Below are 16,500 nucleotides of genomic sequence, written 5' to 3' on the forward strand. Positions count from 1 at the left end.
TCCCGTCCCAACTTTGATATGTTACCCTGATGCATATGAATATACTGTTATGCTTGAAGGCGACGCATGTCGCATGGCATGTACATCAGCCTTTATTCTATCATCTCCAATAATATTTTTTGCCAAAGTAATCTGATCGATCTAAAATTAAACTTCGACGCATCAATTCCAACCTATGTGACAGTTCAACCTCATAAAATCATATTAGTAATGATAATCAGTAAAGATTAAAAAAAAAAACACACACACACACACACACACGCGCGCACACACACACACGCACGGATCTGCAACTAGAGCACCCTTCACAACAACTGTCGTAAAAGAGAGAGAAACGATCTTGCATACATCATCACAACCAGCAGCAAAAGCAGACTCAGGAGGCAAATTATACTACTACAAGCTGCATAAAGGTAGAAAAAAATTCTGACGCTCTTACAGAACCCACCTATGAATTGCGAGGCACTCCTATAGTTCCCCCTTGAGTAAAAAACGAGAGAAAGGAAAAGCCAGACATGTACAATCCCAAACCGCCCTAATAATCAACCCTGAACAGCCAATTCCTGCAAGTGCTCGATAAAAACTTGCAAGCTCACATCATCCGTGAATATAACCTCCGCCCCGTCAACGAGCTGTGTCTTCTGAGTAACTGAAGGGTTCAGCCTGGCTAATAGAAACCGCGCTTGGCTCCCATGCTGGTCGCACTTTATGAGCTTCGGCACTGGGACCCGATCCGCCATCAATGCCTCAGCATCAACCTCCGGAGCTTCTAGAAGCTTCCGGAGGTTCTCGTGGTTTGGGCTCCTGTGGTACCCTAGCTTCCGCCACTGTGCGATCTTTGACCCGTAATGGATCACTATGTAGAAGTACGAGTCGAACAGCAAAATGACGTCCGGAGAGATTGAGCTCACGTCGAGCAGCACAGGTATAGGTGGTCCATCAAATGAATACTGAAATAGGGTTGGTTGGATCATGATGAGTGACCCCACCACCCCTTCCCGATTCAGCATCAACCTGAAGAAGGCGGTTTCATCTGGAGAGCTATTAAATACGTCGATGAACTGCGATCGTCGCAAGTAGTACATGAACTGTGGGTACAGAGAGAAGTTCGATGAGAGCCGGAACGTAGACGGGTCTTCCGGAACATATTCCCCGAACTTGGATGTGAACCTAATCAGCATCTTGTCGAGCCATCGGATGACATCTCTCGCATAGTACCTCTCTGCCCGGTGGACCGCGAGCCGAGCCATGACAGCGGCAGCTGCTTCCTGATCGAACCCTGTGGTGATCTCCGGAGATCGTGGCAGCGCCCACCTCCTTGCAGCAGTGGTGACCCTAAGGCGATAACCGCCGCTTCCGTGCCGGTACCATGTCATAAACTGAATAAAAAAGACTGTCGGCGGTTCGCCATTTCTCTCACCACCCACTTCGAAAATAAATGCAATGCACGTTCTGCTTGTCAGAGTGCTCATCTTCCAAGAACTTGTCCCACCTTCGCCGATCTCCTTCTCGCTTACCGAACTATTTTTACTGCGGAGGGACATGCACGGCCCTAGGGCCCCGCATATTTTGACCTCCTGCGAGGTTACTATATCGATTCGGGCATCAAAATCCATATTTAGGTGTTCTGCACCATCATGATTAAATATGTGCCTCAAGCATTTCTTGAATTGGTCAGATTCGAACGACTCAGCAAGCACCATAAATCCACCGGACATTTCAATTGGGTGCCTTAGCTCGGCTGCCCCAACCTGATCGAGAGAGCAAGCAAAGAGGTCAAGAACGAGAGATTTATCCGACAACCGCTGAGCCAGATGCCTGTAGAATCCACGGGCCTTCTCAGAAAAGGGAGCATTTCCATTAATAAGATCGCGGTGTGATCGAATAGGTTTACCAAGATCGGATTCTGCAATCATCCCTGGACCAGTAGTTGCAGGCCCGGATGTGAAGACCATCACACGGCCACCTGTACCGGGAGAGGAACCTTCTAGAAGGGCTACAGCTGTCGAGATGGCCGCTCCGGCGGCCCTCACAGGGCGGTGACCAGATGAACAAGCAGAGAGGGAACCAAGCTCTTCTAAGGCAGCAGTAATGTTGAACTCGCACTCAGAAACCGGCAGGAGGAAGCTTTGCTTTTGTGTTGTTCTCGGTACTGCTGGTTTGCTGTATTGAAGGTGATGATGAATGCCCAGAAACTCTTGGATCTGAAAGAAGAACCAGAAATGAGATGTCATTCAATCGGAAGCTGACATGTGATAGCACAAGTATTACTGAACAATTGATGACTACCACTACATAAAAATCATTGTTTAATTCGTAAAACCTAATTGTGATAAATACAATATATAGCTTACTGTTTGATGACAACCGTGTAGCAGCAAATCTACTACAACCAAGACTAAGAGAAGAGCTCAAAAGTGGTGGACATCCATTCTGAGAGGTTTTGAAAATCGAAGAATCCTTGTGAAAACACAAGCGCAATAATCATCTAACATTGAAACTCTAATCAATACAATCAAAACAACGCTCAAAGTACGGGAAACTGCTTTCCGAGCTAGTGATATAATATCATTCGTTTGATTCATAGAATCTTTTCGGCAATTTAGATGATTTTTAGTTCACAGGACAATTATTTTTATTCATGTACACTTGTCGCCCAATTTTTTGAAAAAAAAAAACAGAAAACAATATGTTTTTGATACTCGCCAACAGTTGAAATGCTTAATCACTGGACTAAAAACATAACAGTAGGCAGTCCCATTTCCAAATTTGTTTCCTCATATGAGCAGTTCATTATCTCACCATTATCCTCAAAATAAATAAACCAGCAGTAAGCATAACCTATCCTTCTCTTTTATCTCACTCCAAATTTCTGCAAAAATAAGTAACTAACGTAATTTGTTCCCCCGTTAGCTCATTTCTTTGTTTCTCCACATTCATCAACCAGTACTAAATCACAGCGTCTACATGTATTATATTAGTACTGCAGAGAAAGGTTTACCTTCTCCGAAGTGAGCTCTCGATCGCCGGAGAACACCAAAACTCGAGAGCACTCCGTGAAGCTGAGATCATGCACCCACACCATCGCTCCGAAGGACACCAGCCCCACCAAAGAGTTCTCTGGGAGCTGCGCCACCACGTGCAAGATCTCATTTTTTAGCGCCCGGAGCTCATCCGGCGCCGAGCACGCGTCCACCACGAACACGAACGCCGTTCCCAGCGGCCGGGCGGCGGACGATCCCGATAGCGACGCCGAGGAGCCGAAAGAAGAGGAGGAGGACGGGGAGAGCCCGAACCCGTTGGGGTGTGAGGTAGGGTTAGGGTTTTGGGAGAGGACGTACTCGACGGAGCTGTAGGTGGGGAAGAGCTCGGCGGGGAGGTTGTTCTCGCCGATGCCGGCGTAGGAGCGGGGGAAGGGGTTCTTGTGGAGGCAGAAGGGGCAGGACCAGAGGGCGGCGCGGTAGTCGACGCGGGCGAAGGGGTTGAGCGCGGCGCGGCACCCGGCGCAGAGGAGGGGGTCGTAGGGGAGGACGGGGAGGTCGGCGACGGGCGCGAGGGGGGCGCACATCACGCTCGTGGGGACGACGTGGCACCCCCCTCTGCCAGCAAGACCCCAAAAGGGGCTTCCCCTTTGGTACCCGTACACGAAAGAGAGAGAGGGAGAGTGAGAGAGAGAGAGAGTGGGGACTGGGGAGGGAGGAGGTCAGGGGTTTGTAGCCGTAGGATCGTGATCGGATGGAGTTGTAACCTTTTGGTGGAAGGAATAAGAAGGTTGAGGGAGCTGTTGACTGGGTAAGTAGGATAGTTCCCAAGCGCAGCGGTAGACGAATGGGATCTGACGTAAGAGTGTAGGCTAGGTAAGATGGTTCTTCTTTTATGTTCTAGTAACTATTGCAGGACTGCAGGACTCATATCCAAAGCTATCTGCTAGAAATAGCACTTCTGATTCTGTTTCTGTTTTCACTAACAATAGATCTTAATAGAACATCTATTGAAGCCTAACAATAGACGCTTCCGTTGTAATTGAAAGGAGAAGTAAGACTACGAGCATTGAAAGCAATAGATTCAATTTAATGCTTCAAATTTTAATGTGGGAAAGTTTTATTTGAAATATTATTTATGCAGTGTTTCCCTCGAGAAGAAAGTTTCAATCAAAACACATTTGACTCGTGCCGGGGGGCATTCTGCACTACATGCTTTGCTCCTAGTGTTGACTTTGAATACGAAGAATGTTGGTTTTTTCATCTTTCTCCATACCGGCAAAATATCAAGCAATTTATTCATCAAAGGAAGACCAACAGTAAAGAACAAATCTCCCATAAAAAGCTTCAATGAAACCAAATTTACATGGAAACAGAGGATATACATGCGGAGGAAAGGGCTTCTACGAACGAGAGAGACAACATTTTGTATAAAAGATTTGTTCTGTTACAAATGAAGTTGTCTATACGACATTGTCTATACAACTAAGAAAAATTTTACAATAGTACTAAAAGCACGATTATGTCCTCAAAGGAGAAGAGAAAAACAGAAAACGATCAAAGAGTACTTACACGAGGGCATATAGTGAGGCAGGATGGAGGCAAAAAGAAGAAGTGAAACTAATGGTCTACACTAATGCTAAAGTGAAAAAGAATAAAAGAATGTGTCAACCATTAGCAGACAAAATCATGTTATGGCTGCAACTAATTATTATGAACGTGGCACTTCTGCAAGGATGGGTTATTGTAGTTAAGATACTTATCCCAGTAGTTCTTGTATTCCCGAATCGCGCTATCGATCCACGGTTTCCTTGTCCCACTGTAGTGGATAACTGCTGCTTTCTTGATCTCTTCTCTCCTTACATTCGGGTCATTGCCGAGTCCTAGCAAGTGCCACCCCCCGTCGAGATAAGCCGTGTCGTTGTAAAATACGAGCTGAGCCAATGGCCATCCCTCGCCTGTCCGAAATTTCCTAGTTATTCCCTGTTCAAAGAATGAGAAAAACAAAGAAATTCGTCATGAGGAATTGACATCAACCATTAACGAATTATCACGAAGAAGACAAGAAGTTTGATGCAATAAAAGGTCACTTTTTTTTTTTTTCCAGTCTGCTAGTCATTATTTGACCAGAGAGGAGTCTTCTTTATACAATTCTTCCACAAGTGGAAAGGAAAAAGAAAAATGTTTTTTTTTTTGAGAAAAGAAAAAATGTTCATGCTGCTTGCTGCACTGAAGGTAGAAGATTGAACATACATGAGGCAATTAACATGTTAGACTACACCTGTTTATGTTTTTGTTTGCAGCTCAAAAGTGCTAATTGGGCGAGCGATTGTCTGTGACAAAAAAAAAAAATTTCAACCCTAGTTTCTCTAATATTACTTGTAGGCAAATCCTATAGGGTGGCCACACCCTTCATAGTCCATTAGGGAAAAAGAAAAATTGAAAAGAAATTTGAAATTACTTGCAGGATAAAAGAAAGCAAAATAAACCACGATAGCAAATTATCAACATATACGATCTCGGAAAAAGTCAGAAGAGCCCCACATGAAAGAGATTCCTCAACAAAAGCTCTGATTCAGACAGTATTCATAGAGATAGGAACATGCTACCGCGACGCAATGAGTCTGGCGAGTATATACCAATAGAGGCAGCTGAATTTTGGCCTAATTATCATCTTTTATGCAAATTAAATTCCCTCTAGTTATTGAGCTGCTCATCCTGTAAATTTAGATGTGAGGAAAAACTAGACCCTAATCCCTATATCTACAGTATTAGGTGTTCAAACTATACTAATTTGAAAATGGAGAGAAAATTAACCATAAGAACAAGTACACTCTTACCTTTTGTATCCAGTTTCCATAACTTGCAGTTAAACCTTGCTTGCGCCACTCATTCAGGTCAAACATATTCATCCCAAATGCCAACACACAAGCCTTTGGATCAAAGCTACTTGACAGGATCGGATCTGTGAAGTCAAGAAGGTCTTCCAATTGATGATTACACATCTTGACGGCACAAGTGACTTTACCCTTCATATCTATCCTCCACAGCCAGCTTAAATCTCTCTGCACCACCACATCGTGATCCAGAACCAGAATTTTATGCAAGAAAGGAAAAAGATTTGGCAGGAAAAACTGGAGGCGGTTGACGGTAGAAGTATAAGCTGGGTCTCGAATGCCGACCAGCTCTTCTGTTGGACTGAAATTAGCAGCTAGTTGTTCGTAATTATCCCAGACTAGAATGTCAATCGTGGCTGGAGTAGGAGGGTTCAACAGAAACCACATTGTTATTGCTGGAAAGTTTAGAGAATCAGTCACCACATGGAAAACGATTTTCTCAGGTTCCTGCGAGAGAGGGTGGAACAGTTTTTTGAAAAGAGAAACTATTAAATTAAAGGACATGAATGGCGCATGATACAAAAGAAAGGATAAAATGAGGCAACTGCAGTCAGGGTATCGGAAATTACTCTTTATACTGCCGCTGCAGAAGGAACAAGAATTTTCTGATTTGCAAGGCTTAAGCAACATAAAATTAAACCTAACTGTGATTGGAGTTGTTATGTAATGAGTTTGAGCAATTTTTGCAGCAAAACAAAAGTTATATACAAAGAGTAATATAGATACTCCTAATCCAAAGGAATTAAAGCGTGATTAGGACTGAAGATACTATGTATCAACAATGAGAGACAAGCGGAAACCATTATTGAGGACGGGCTATCTTGTAAATTATTCCATAGATCGAAACCAATTTTGAAAAATATGTAGTAAATTCTGTAAATTCCCAAACTCAGAAGGTGCTCCGCTCGTCCTAGTATGCTGGGCACATCTAAACCACATTAAATGATCTTTGCAGGACGCAATATAACAGAGTGGTGATAAATAGGCATTGACAGAGGAAATCTTACCTGAGATGAGGAAATCGTTGAGTTCACAACTACTGCACATGCTAGCACATTGTCCGAGAATACAGCATAATGATGCAAGTAAGGCTTCTGCACTTTGTGTCTGTCCACCAAGAGTTTGTGATCCTTGGGATTAGAGGTGAAATACTCTGAAGTGAGCCGCAATGACAAGCACTGGATACCCTTAGGTAGGGATGTAGAAGCAACATGCACGAGATACAAGAGTTCATTCTGTACAGTTCTCAACTCTTCTTCTTTTTTCTCCAACGAGGAACGTATTTTGTATGCCCTTTCTGAGCAATCCGGATAAGCCCTGTGGGCTTTGGACAAGGTTGCTTCCATTGCTCTGATTGTCTGCAAAGCACTGTGTAGAAAACAATGATAGATTTTGGAAATTAGCTAGCATGATTCATAATCAATTCTTTTTGGACGGCTGTTACACCAATCTGTTCATTAAGTACAATCTTGGTCACAAAATTGACCTCTATTTCAATTTCATCCCACAGTTTTAATTGTGACAATCCTTCTAGTAGTTTAGCATCTATAATGGTGCCACATCAGAACCATCATCCAAACTACCCTTAGAATGAAAGGAAACTTTGAAGATGAAAGTAAAATCAAGGTCAACCTGAAGGGACCAAGTTGAAGCTTTGAGGATGATTATTAAAATCACAGTCAAACCTCAGGGACTAAGTTGTTATTGTTAATAAAATTGATTATGAAATCGAAATTCAAGTCAAATTGCAAGGACTAAATTCATAGTTGATCCTCCACTTGTTCTTTACCTTTTAAGTCCATTTCTTCTCATCACAAGAGATATAAATGAGAACGATATGGTTTGTCATAGTATTTTCAGAGACTGGAGAGCAAATTTGCCCTTACCTCATTGAGAAATCAGAACTTTTGTTGGCTTGACCGAGTGCTTTTTCTATGTCTCTGGTTCTCAGCTTCAGCTCTTGTCTCAAGAGAGTGTTGTTGGCTTTAGGGACAAAGTCCAAATAAGCCTTAGCCATGATTAGCTGATCTTCCATCTCCCATATCCTCTCCTTTGTCCCACCTAGAGTGTATAATCGTTTAGTGTCTTCTTCTAGAGTTCCTTGATCAGATAACTCACTCATCTGCATTAAGTGTTAGATGTATAATATACGTAGTTTCTTGCCGAAAAAGCTTCAGGTTATGAAATTAAACCAGTCTGTGTAGTCAGATCTGATGATGGATGTCTAAAAATACGAAAATGTTTGACAATGACAAGTATTGCGCCACTTGATCCTTGTGTATAGGAAATTTTTTAGACAAGCAGTGACTATCTATAAATATTTCAGCATCCTTTCTTTTAGTTTTCAAATTAAGATAATGTTGATAGAGCTACCTATGAACAGACATTCTGTAAGCTAGTTACCCCAAGATTCCTATATCAAGAATCGCCAATAGCTACTGAAAAAAGGTAGAATGGAGCCAGCATTTAATGGACTGAAAGAGCAATGAAGAGAAAAAACAGAAGGAAAAGATAAGTAAAAGGAAAAGGCATAACAAGCTAGAGAGTAACTCTCGGGCAAATATTGAGTTACAAGGTACGACATGGCCAGTTGCCTATGACGGTTTTCTCATAAGTCTTCTTTTTCTGGATGTTTTTTTAGAGCTAGTGTAGTGAAACTAGAATAATTGCATTATTGTTGCAGCTGTGTTGATAGATTACCAAGTTGAAAAGCAAATCAAATACTATATAATGAAAAGCACTATGATTGTATTCCTCTCTAACTAGCTTACTCCATCTTTCTGGACATAGAACCTTCTTATAAACATAAGTTCGCGTTCCCATTTCGTCAGCAAAATGACAAAATCCATCAGGCGATAAAATAAGATTTAGACTCATTCCATATCAGAATCCGATATAACAAAAGAGGCATACCTCCTCGGTGGTGGCAATTGTTACATTATTCTCATGAGTTCCTGTATTTCCATCATTGTCAGATTGGCCATCTTTAACTGACGGAAAAAAAAAAGAAAAAAAAAGAGAGAGAAAGAAATGAGACAAACAAGACATTAGGACAGAGAAGATCAACAGCCTTCCAATGTCCTTGTATTCCCAGGTGTTACCTCTGTTTACTGTGTCACGAGACTCACTATTTTGATGCACATTTTCCTCTGGTCCTTTAAGTTCTTCGCCTGCATCCTAAGTCCCAAAAAATACATAGAACTAAGATTAAGCACCACTTAATTAAAGCATATCTTAACCAAGATTTCGAAGAATATAACCTGGCCGAAGAGATCCAGAGTGGTGGAATCAGTGGATTGACCCTGCATCAGAGAACAGAATAAGAAGATATCTTAATAATAGAAAAAATTCAGCAGAAAAATGCACAAAAAAATGAATGGGGAATCGAATCGAACATACCGGATCCTTATTAAGCAAGTAGTCTCTCTCTGGATCAAAGAAACGAACTAAGAGCATCGATTAGAACATAAGTGAGTTCAACACGCACGATCCACCAAAGAATCCGTTCAATGGCGAAGAAGAGAAAGGAGATGGAGGATTACTAACTCGGATCACTATCCTCGAGAAATGGATCAATCCCAAAGTGCAGGTGGATGATGACCGGAAGGATACCGACGATCCCTAACAAAAGCGCCGCGACGAGGAAGTACCTCGGATAGCAAAAGGGAAGCCTCATCGCGAACTAGGGCGGCGTCGGCGGCGGCGGCGGCGGCGGTGGATCTCCCCGGGCATCAACGGGAACTCGAATCTAGGGTTGATGTTAGGGTTCGGGTTTGAAGAACTCTCCAATGGCGAAAATGGGGAGGAGAAGAAGAAGAAGAAGATGGGAGACGAAGAGGCTGAGTTTTAAAATATGTGGCGGCATCGTCCGAGGGGTATTTATAGAACCTTCAAGACGTCTTTAAGAAGCGTGCGAGCGTATTTTGTTACTTGGAGTTGTGTGTTTAGGGGCAGCACTGGATCATGAGACTGGAAACTAGATGCGATGAGAAAGAGTGAGACGGTTTCAGTTAGTTACAGAGAACCGGGATTCGGTCGACGCCTCCCAAGTCCCAACACGAGGGACTCTTTTAGCATCAATCATATGTCGCCACGTGTGCGCTCAAGGAAACCGCTTAGGATAGCAATGAACGGTAGAGATCGAGATGACGGTTGTTGAACGGTGGATATCAGGCATTGCATTCGACGCTTCAAACGATGGGCCCAGGTTGTTAATAGGAATGGTAGGCCCAACAATGGAATTTGAATTAGGCTAATCCCAGTTGGGCTTAGAGATAGGAGATATAAATGAGCCCAATCCCAGTTGAAACTACTCCGGTCCAACAGATAAGCTTTTCCTTTTTGGGTTTAACCCAACTCACTATATCTATATCTCTGGGTGTGATCTACTAACTTTAATTTGATGCAAAATCACAGACATGTGGCCCAAATTTTTTTAGAAAGTGTTTGGATTGGGGATAAGGGGAGAGATAACCCCTTATCCCTCTTTATACCTAAACGCAAATTTTTTATCTGAGAATAGTAGTTTTCGGATTTCTAAAATAATCTAGTATAACTATTCCTACCAACACCTCTATTTTTTATATATAATTACCTATTATTTTTCTTATTCCATATTATCTATCCAAACGCTATTTCTCTTATTCCCGGAAATAACCCAATTTTCATTCAAACGCTATTTTTTTTATTCCTATACTTGTACCTATTCTCGTAATAGCTAGTTCTTACTTATACCTAAATCAAACGCTACCTTAGAGAAAAATAACTATGTCGCATTATATGAAAATTCGAATTTTCTCCATTAACTTACTGGGATCATGCGAGATGAGTTTTGCTTAACATAATTGCACCCCATACCCAAGGAATAAGAGTATTAATCATCAACCACAACTTAACATATCATTTTGTTTAATGGCCTACAAGTCCATAAATGTCCCCCTTGATATTGGATAGTGACAAAGAATGATGATGACCAAGTGGATAAATATAGTAATTCTGGAACACTCATTACATGAAAAGAATTCAATTTTTGTCCATTTGTTCTGGTCAAAGATAAGCTAGCGTTCCAAGTAGTACTAATACAATCTCCATTTTCCAACTATTTTGTTTTTACTAAGAATGAAAACTTGGACCTTGGAGCTTCAACAATCTTTTTCTTCAAATGCCCAATTGTCAGGTTCCCTTGGGCATCTTACAAGTTTAAGCAAAATTTGTTTTGATCTCTAAAACAACGTAATAATTTACCATATAAAATTATTATTATCTTTTCCGCAATCATCACTCAGCCTCACCTCGTTCTTGTACCAAATAATACGAGTGTATTCATCCGTAGTTTGCACGGTTTTAAAATTTTGTCATTCATATGATGTAAAATATATGTGGTAGTCTCACGTCAGATACTGTTTTCATTAAATCTTAAGTAAAAGCAGAGGAGAAGAGGAAAAGGAAAGAAACGTTTGTGGAAAAAATCAAAATGGCAAATTACAATTGCGAATACTTCCGTGGCTGCTTCAACTTTACTACGTAGTCATTTTCCTCATTAACGGTGCACGTGTGGGACAAAAATCTCGGTCCAAATAGCACCTAACCCAGAACAATACTGTTCCCAAATAACACAACCCGACGAATCAGGAAACAAAGGTAACAAAAGGAAACACACGCACCGTTACAATGAAAAGTGTTAGTATGTATTAATAGCCCCTGTACTATCCAACTTTGCAACTCCGACTATATTTTATTTTTTTATATAAATATTTTAGCCTAGTAATTCTTACAGTACGATTAATTCGGACCTTCTATGAAATGATTTGAGATTTTGATTCATTCCAACTACCATTGAAAATGTTATTTCGCAATAAAAAGTTAGACCTTTTCTATTATTTAAAAGGAAGGTATTAATATTTAGGACTGTAATAAAATTTTCAGTGTTCAGAATTTAAATATTTCAAGATAAAAAGTATACAGACCAAAACGTACTTTTTTGGATAGTACAGGGACCATGCGTACATTTTGCCCCAATAAAGGCGCGATTCCACTCGAAAGTTTGTAGTACTTTCATTTATACAACAATATACGTTCAGTAAAAAACGACCAAAACCCCCAATCCACGCGCTCTCCTCCTCCTCCTCCTCCTCCTCGATCGAACCCTCTCCAATTTCGCTTCTCCGATCCGCGCGGCGGCGATGTGATCGCCCTGCCCCCCTTCTCTCGGAGCTCCGGCGAAGGGAAGCGGCGCCGAGAGATGTGAGCTCCGGGGGCGGGCGCAAATGGCGTGGGACGCCGCGGCGGCGGCAGTGCCGGTGGTGGTAGCAGAGGCGCAGGGCGGGGTTAAGAAGGCAGCGGCGGCGGCGAGGAACTGGATCCTGTTCGATTCGAATGGGGAGGGGACGATTCTGGATGTGGACAAGTACGCGATCATGCATAGGGTCGAAATAAACGCGCGGGATCTCAGGATTTTGGATCCCTTACTATCGTATCCATCCGCTATACTGGGGCGCGAGACAGCAATCGTGCTCAATCTCGAGGTTTCTGATGAATTTTCATTAATTTATTTAATTAGTTTACTAATTTTGTGTGTGTGTTTTTTCTTTTTTTTTAGTTGCTGATTGGTTTAATTTTGGCCTTTGGAGCAGCATATCAAAGCGATAATTACTGCTGAAGAGGTATCATAGGAAGAAACTTTAATTAATTTTATCATGAATTTATACTTTAATCTTCTAATTATCACGATTACTCTCTATGATTTGCCATTCTTCAATAATCTGATTATAGCTTACTTTCTGTTCAGTTAAATTAGACTATTTTCAATTGATTTGGCATTTGCTTTACTCGACACTTGATCTATTAAGCTTGGCATCTCTGTGGTTTGATCTCTGCTAGTAAAAAGGAAGAGCGAGGAAGAGAGAGCTAAAGATTACTACATATTTTGCTTGTGAAAAACTTGATACAATATCGTGCTTCTTAGTTGCTCGGTTGTGGATAGTTAAGTGTTTTATTTGTTCTGATTAGGTGTTGCTTAGAGATCCTACGGACGAGAATGTTGTTCCAATCGTGGAGGAGCTTCGGAGGCGCCTACCACCAGCTAGTATTCTTCAGCAAGGGCAGGGTGAAGGGAAGGAGAACTTAACTAGCCAAAATGATGCAGAAGCTGGTGAGGAGGATGGTATGTTGCATATACTCATCATATTTACCTTTCCAACCATGAAAGCTCTTTTCTGTTTAACAATCGGGTGGATTAAGATGCTATTATATGTGTAACAGGGTATTTGCTAATATAATGTTATGGTCACACATTATCAATGTAATATATTGTCACCTATTCTACACTATATACATCGTGATATGTTATGCGGCCCTATTATTTGTCGTGACAATATATCACGCTTAACAGAATAGCAGTATATGCTCAGTATTCTTATTGTGTGGTATGTTACTTTATAACACTTAGCATATTTCTTGGCTATTTTATCTTTTGCTATGGGAGTCTTCTTAATCTCTCAAGCTGCTAATCTTATCAAATGCAGAGTCTCCATTTGAGTTCCGTGCCCTGGAGGTTTGTTTAGAAGCTATTTGCAGTTTCCTTGATGCTCGAACCACAGAGCTAGAGACTGCGGCCTACCCAGCTTTAGATGAACTAACCTCCAAGGTTATATTTTCTTTTGGTTTTGATTAACAGATAGAATTCACTTTTTCAAAAGACTTATCTTATATCAACCTGCTTGCGTGTAGCGCTGTAATAGTTTCTGGATTTTCCAAGGATATTGCAGCCTGTAACAGGTTAAGATAGATTTGAATAGGAAACATTGCACCGATTTAGTAATGGACACAATATCATGTAGAAGATCTAACCAGAGGTGGATATTCACTGGAGCTACAATGATATCCATTATTTGTATGTGTGATATACTTGTAAAACTCATGAGCTCACACCTTATTCTACTCTTCTACATTCATAATTACCCTTTAACACTTGGTTTAATGGAGTATCGTGACCAAGATAAAGCTGAACTGAATAATAATAGAACCACCCTAAATCAATGACTTTGTTGTTGTTGTTGTCGTCTATTCTTCTTCCCCTCTTCAGACTCAAGTTTTCAATTCAATCATGATGCAGATTAGCAGCCGTAACTTGGACCGGGTGCGAAAGTTGAAGAGTGCTATGACAAGGTTGACTGCTAGGGTTCAGAAGGTGTGACACCCTTCCCATTGCTCCATCTTTCTTTACATTTCCCACACACCCCACCCNCCCTTTCTTGGTAATCCCCATTTGTATCCTCTTTTGTGGATTGTTTTCTACTATCTGGCTGTTTTGCAAGCTTTTATCTAGTTGTTTATGATATACTAATCTCTGCACCCTGATGGAAGACCAATTCTGGTGAGCTCTGTTATGTAGTTGTATCACCAACTTTGCTGCCTTCACCAGGTTAGAGATGAGCTTGAACAACTACTGGACGATGATGATGACATGGCAGATCTTTACTTGACAAGAAAAATGACTGGTGCTTCCTCTCCTGTGAGTGGTTCTGTTGCACCCATTTGGCTTCCCACATCACCAACAATTGGCTCAAAGATATCAAGGGCGAGCAGGGCAAGTGCAGCAACTATACATGGAAATGAGAATGACGTTGAGGAGCTCGAAATGTTGCTTGAGGTCATAAAACAACACTCCTTTCCTATCATGGCTGGTTCAGAATGTGAATAAAATAAGTTAAATTTGAGTAATGATATCTGCTGTGCTTGCGTGGATTCTAAGAATTTTCCTTTAACTATGTAGGCATACTTCATGCAAATTGATGGCACGTTGAACAAACTGAACACAGTAAGTCGGAGACTGAGCTGACTATGGTTATTAAGCAAAATAATCACTCATTCTTTCCCATTCATCTTGCAATGTGCTGTTGCTTGGGTTGGAGAAATCATTTGTGTTTTCATTCGACTACTACAATTGTTATATTGATGTAAAACACTCTTTATAATTTCTTCCCAGTTGCGTGAGTATATTGACGACACAGAGGATTACATTAATATCCAGGTATTCTTCTTCTTCTTCTTCTTCTTCTTATTGTTTTTAAAACATCTGTAAATAAGTTCATTGGGGTTCAGGATGAACATATTATGAACTCATGGCAAATTCTTGCTAATGCAGCTCGACAACCATCGAAATCAATTGATTCAGGTATGAGTTATTAGACTCTTTTCCCCACTGGCAAATCTTTCTTTGATAATCTTTATTTTCAAATGCTATTATCCTATCTGGGGCACATGCTTTATTTCATACCATAGTTAGTTTATCGACTGCATGCTTTAGTTTATACAATGGCCCATGAACTTCTGTGTATTCCAATTTTGCTTTTTTTGTCCTCAAAATTTTAACAGCATTAATTATATATACTGTGGCAGTTGGAGCTATTCTTAAGTTCTGGGACAGTGTCCCTCTCGATTTACTCATTGGCCGCAGGTATATTTGGAATGAATATACCATACTCATGGAATCAAGACCATGGATATATTTATAAATGGGTAATTTTCTACTGATGAATCAAAAACTATTTTAGCGATGAATACATTGATCTGGCTCAAATTTTTTTTTTTTCATTATGAACAGGTGGTCCTTATTTCTGGACTAGCGTCTGCCTTTGTGTTCATCTTAATTGTTGCATATGCTCGCCACAAGGGCCTCGTCGGATCTTGATTGCTTGAGAGGCACACACTCAGTTGAGGAACTAAAATATCAATTGTTATGTTCCCTACCACACAAATATTATACCATAATTGACTTGCTCTTGTTCAGTCTCATTTAGTCGCTAATGAGACTTTGTGATAAAAGTCAATTAATTGATAATCCAACATGGAGACATCGCCCATGTGGCTCATTGATTGTAACTCAAAATGTTTTAGGTTTTATTATGGAGGCAAAAAAAAAAAGAAAAAAAGTGTTGTCACATTCAATGATGTTAAAGAAAAAAAAAATCATTGTCCAACAAATTATCAAAAGAAAACTTTTTTTAGCACTTGACATGAACCGAGTGTAATTAACGTGGAAATAATTGTTCTGCTTCTTGTTCATCATCCAGAGGTAAAATTAGAAGTTTGAATTTTTACTTTTCCGATGGATTATATATATTACAAGGAGAGTCGCTGCTTTTGAAATTTGTGAATATTTCGGTGAACAGAAGATTTTGTGCTGTGTCGAGTTCAAATGTTTTCTTGGCATAATTCACTCGTTTTAGTTTTTAAAGTTGCATTTGCAATTAGTTGTGGTAAGTTATCTTGGTTTGAAAGGGAAACAAGTTACTTGTTGAATCAGGCCCAATAACAGGAAGCCAATTTTTGCTCTCCCTTTTTTAAACAAAAAAAGCGAGAAGGTTCCGTTTTGCCTTTTGTACGAGTTTTGTAATTCTATTTCTGTGTAATTATTAGGACTTTTGTGTTTAGGAAAATGCATTAGTAATGGTGTGTGAACTTAAGATGATGATGTGATTACTTAAGTCTTTCCAAGCCCTACACTACAGTGACTATGTTTTTTTTGGAGAGATAGGTAGCACGCTACCCGCTTCGTTTATTTTATTTAGAAATAAACTTAGCTGTAAATGTGAATCAACTAGGATTCGAATTTGGGTCTC

General features: G+C 40.6%; 3 protein-coding genes across 4 annotated transcripts; 1 reads left to right on the forward strand and 2 right to left on the reverse strand.

Annotated features, from left to right (window-relative positions):
* LOC109714599 (protein transport protein SEC23) lies at positions 285–4,455 on the reverse strand. Its single transcript, XM_020239300.1, has 3 exons — positions 4,451–4,455; positions 3,002–3,599; positions 285–2,204 (listed from the first exon to the last, which is right to left on the reverse strand). Exons 1-3 carry the CDS (start codon positions 4,453–4,455, stop codon positions 543–545), a joined length of 2,265 nt encoding a protein of 754 aa, XP_020094889.1. The 3' UTR covers positions 285–542.
* On the reverse strand, positions 4,502–9,554 carry LOC109714622 (probable galacturonosyltransferase 5). Its single transcript, XM_020239321.1, has 9 exons — positions 9,425–9,554; positions 9,278–9,306; positions 9,139–9,180; positions 8,980–9,055; positions 8,792–8,868; positions 7,765–8,000; positions 6,886–7,246; positions 5,822–6,325; positions 4,502–4,964 (listed from the first exon to the last, which is right to left on the reverse strand). The coding sequence occupies exons 1-9, from the start codon at positions 9,552–9,554 to the stop codon at positions 4,686–4,688; spliced, it is 1,734 nt and encodes a 577-aa protein (XP_020094910.1). The 3' UTR covers positions 4,502–4,685.
* On the forward strand, positions 11,949–15,943 carry LOC109712632 (magnesium transporter MRS2-I-like). 2 transcript variants are annotated; one of them, XM_020236324.1, is made up of 11 exons: positions 11,949–12,402; positions 12,511–12,540; positions 12,887–13,040; positions 13,402–13,523; positions 13,992–14,066; positions 14,301–14,528; positions 14,652–14,696; positions 14,865–14,909; positions 14,981–15,053; positions 15,278–15,397; positions 15,483–15,943. In XM_020236324.1, the coding sequence occupies exons 1-10, from the start codon at positions 12,145–12,147 to the stop codon at positions 15,391–15,393; spliced, it is 1,146 nt and encodes a 381-aa protein (XP_020091913.1). In that variant the 5' UTR covers positions 11,949–12,144; the 3' UTR covers positions 15,394–15,397; positions 15,483–15,943. The 2 variants fall into 2 exon arrangements, with proteins under 2 accessions (XP_020091913.1, XP_020091903.1); XM_020236314.1 differs by having other exon boundaries at positions 11,952–12,402; positions 15,024–15,053.

This window comes from Ananas comosus, linkage group 1, assembly GCF_001540865.1.
Source record: "Ananas comosus cultivar F153 linkage group 1, ASM154086v1, whole genome shotgun sequence".
NCBI lineage: Eukaryota > Viridiplantae > Streptophyta > Magnoliopsida > Poales > Bromeliaceae > Ananas > Ananas comosus.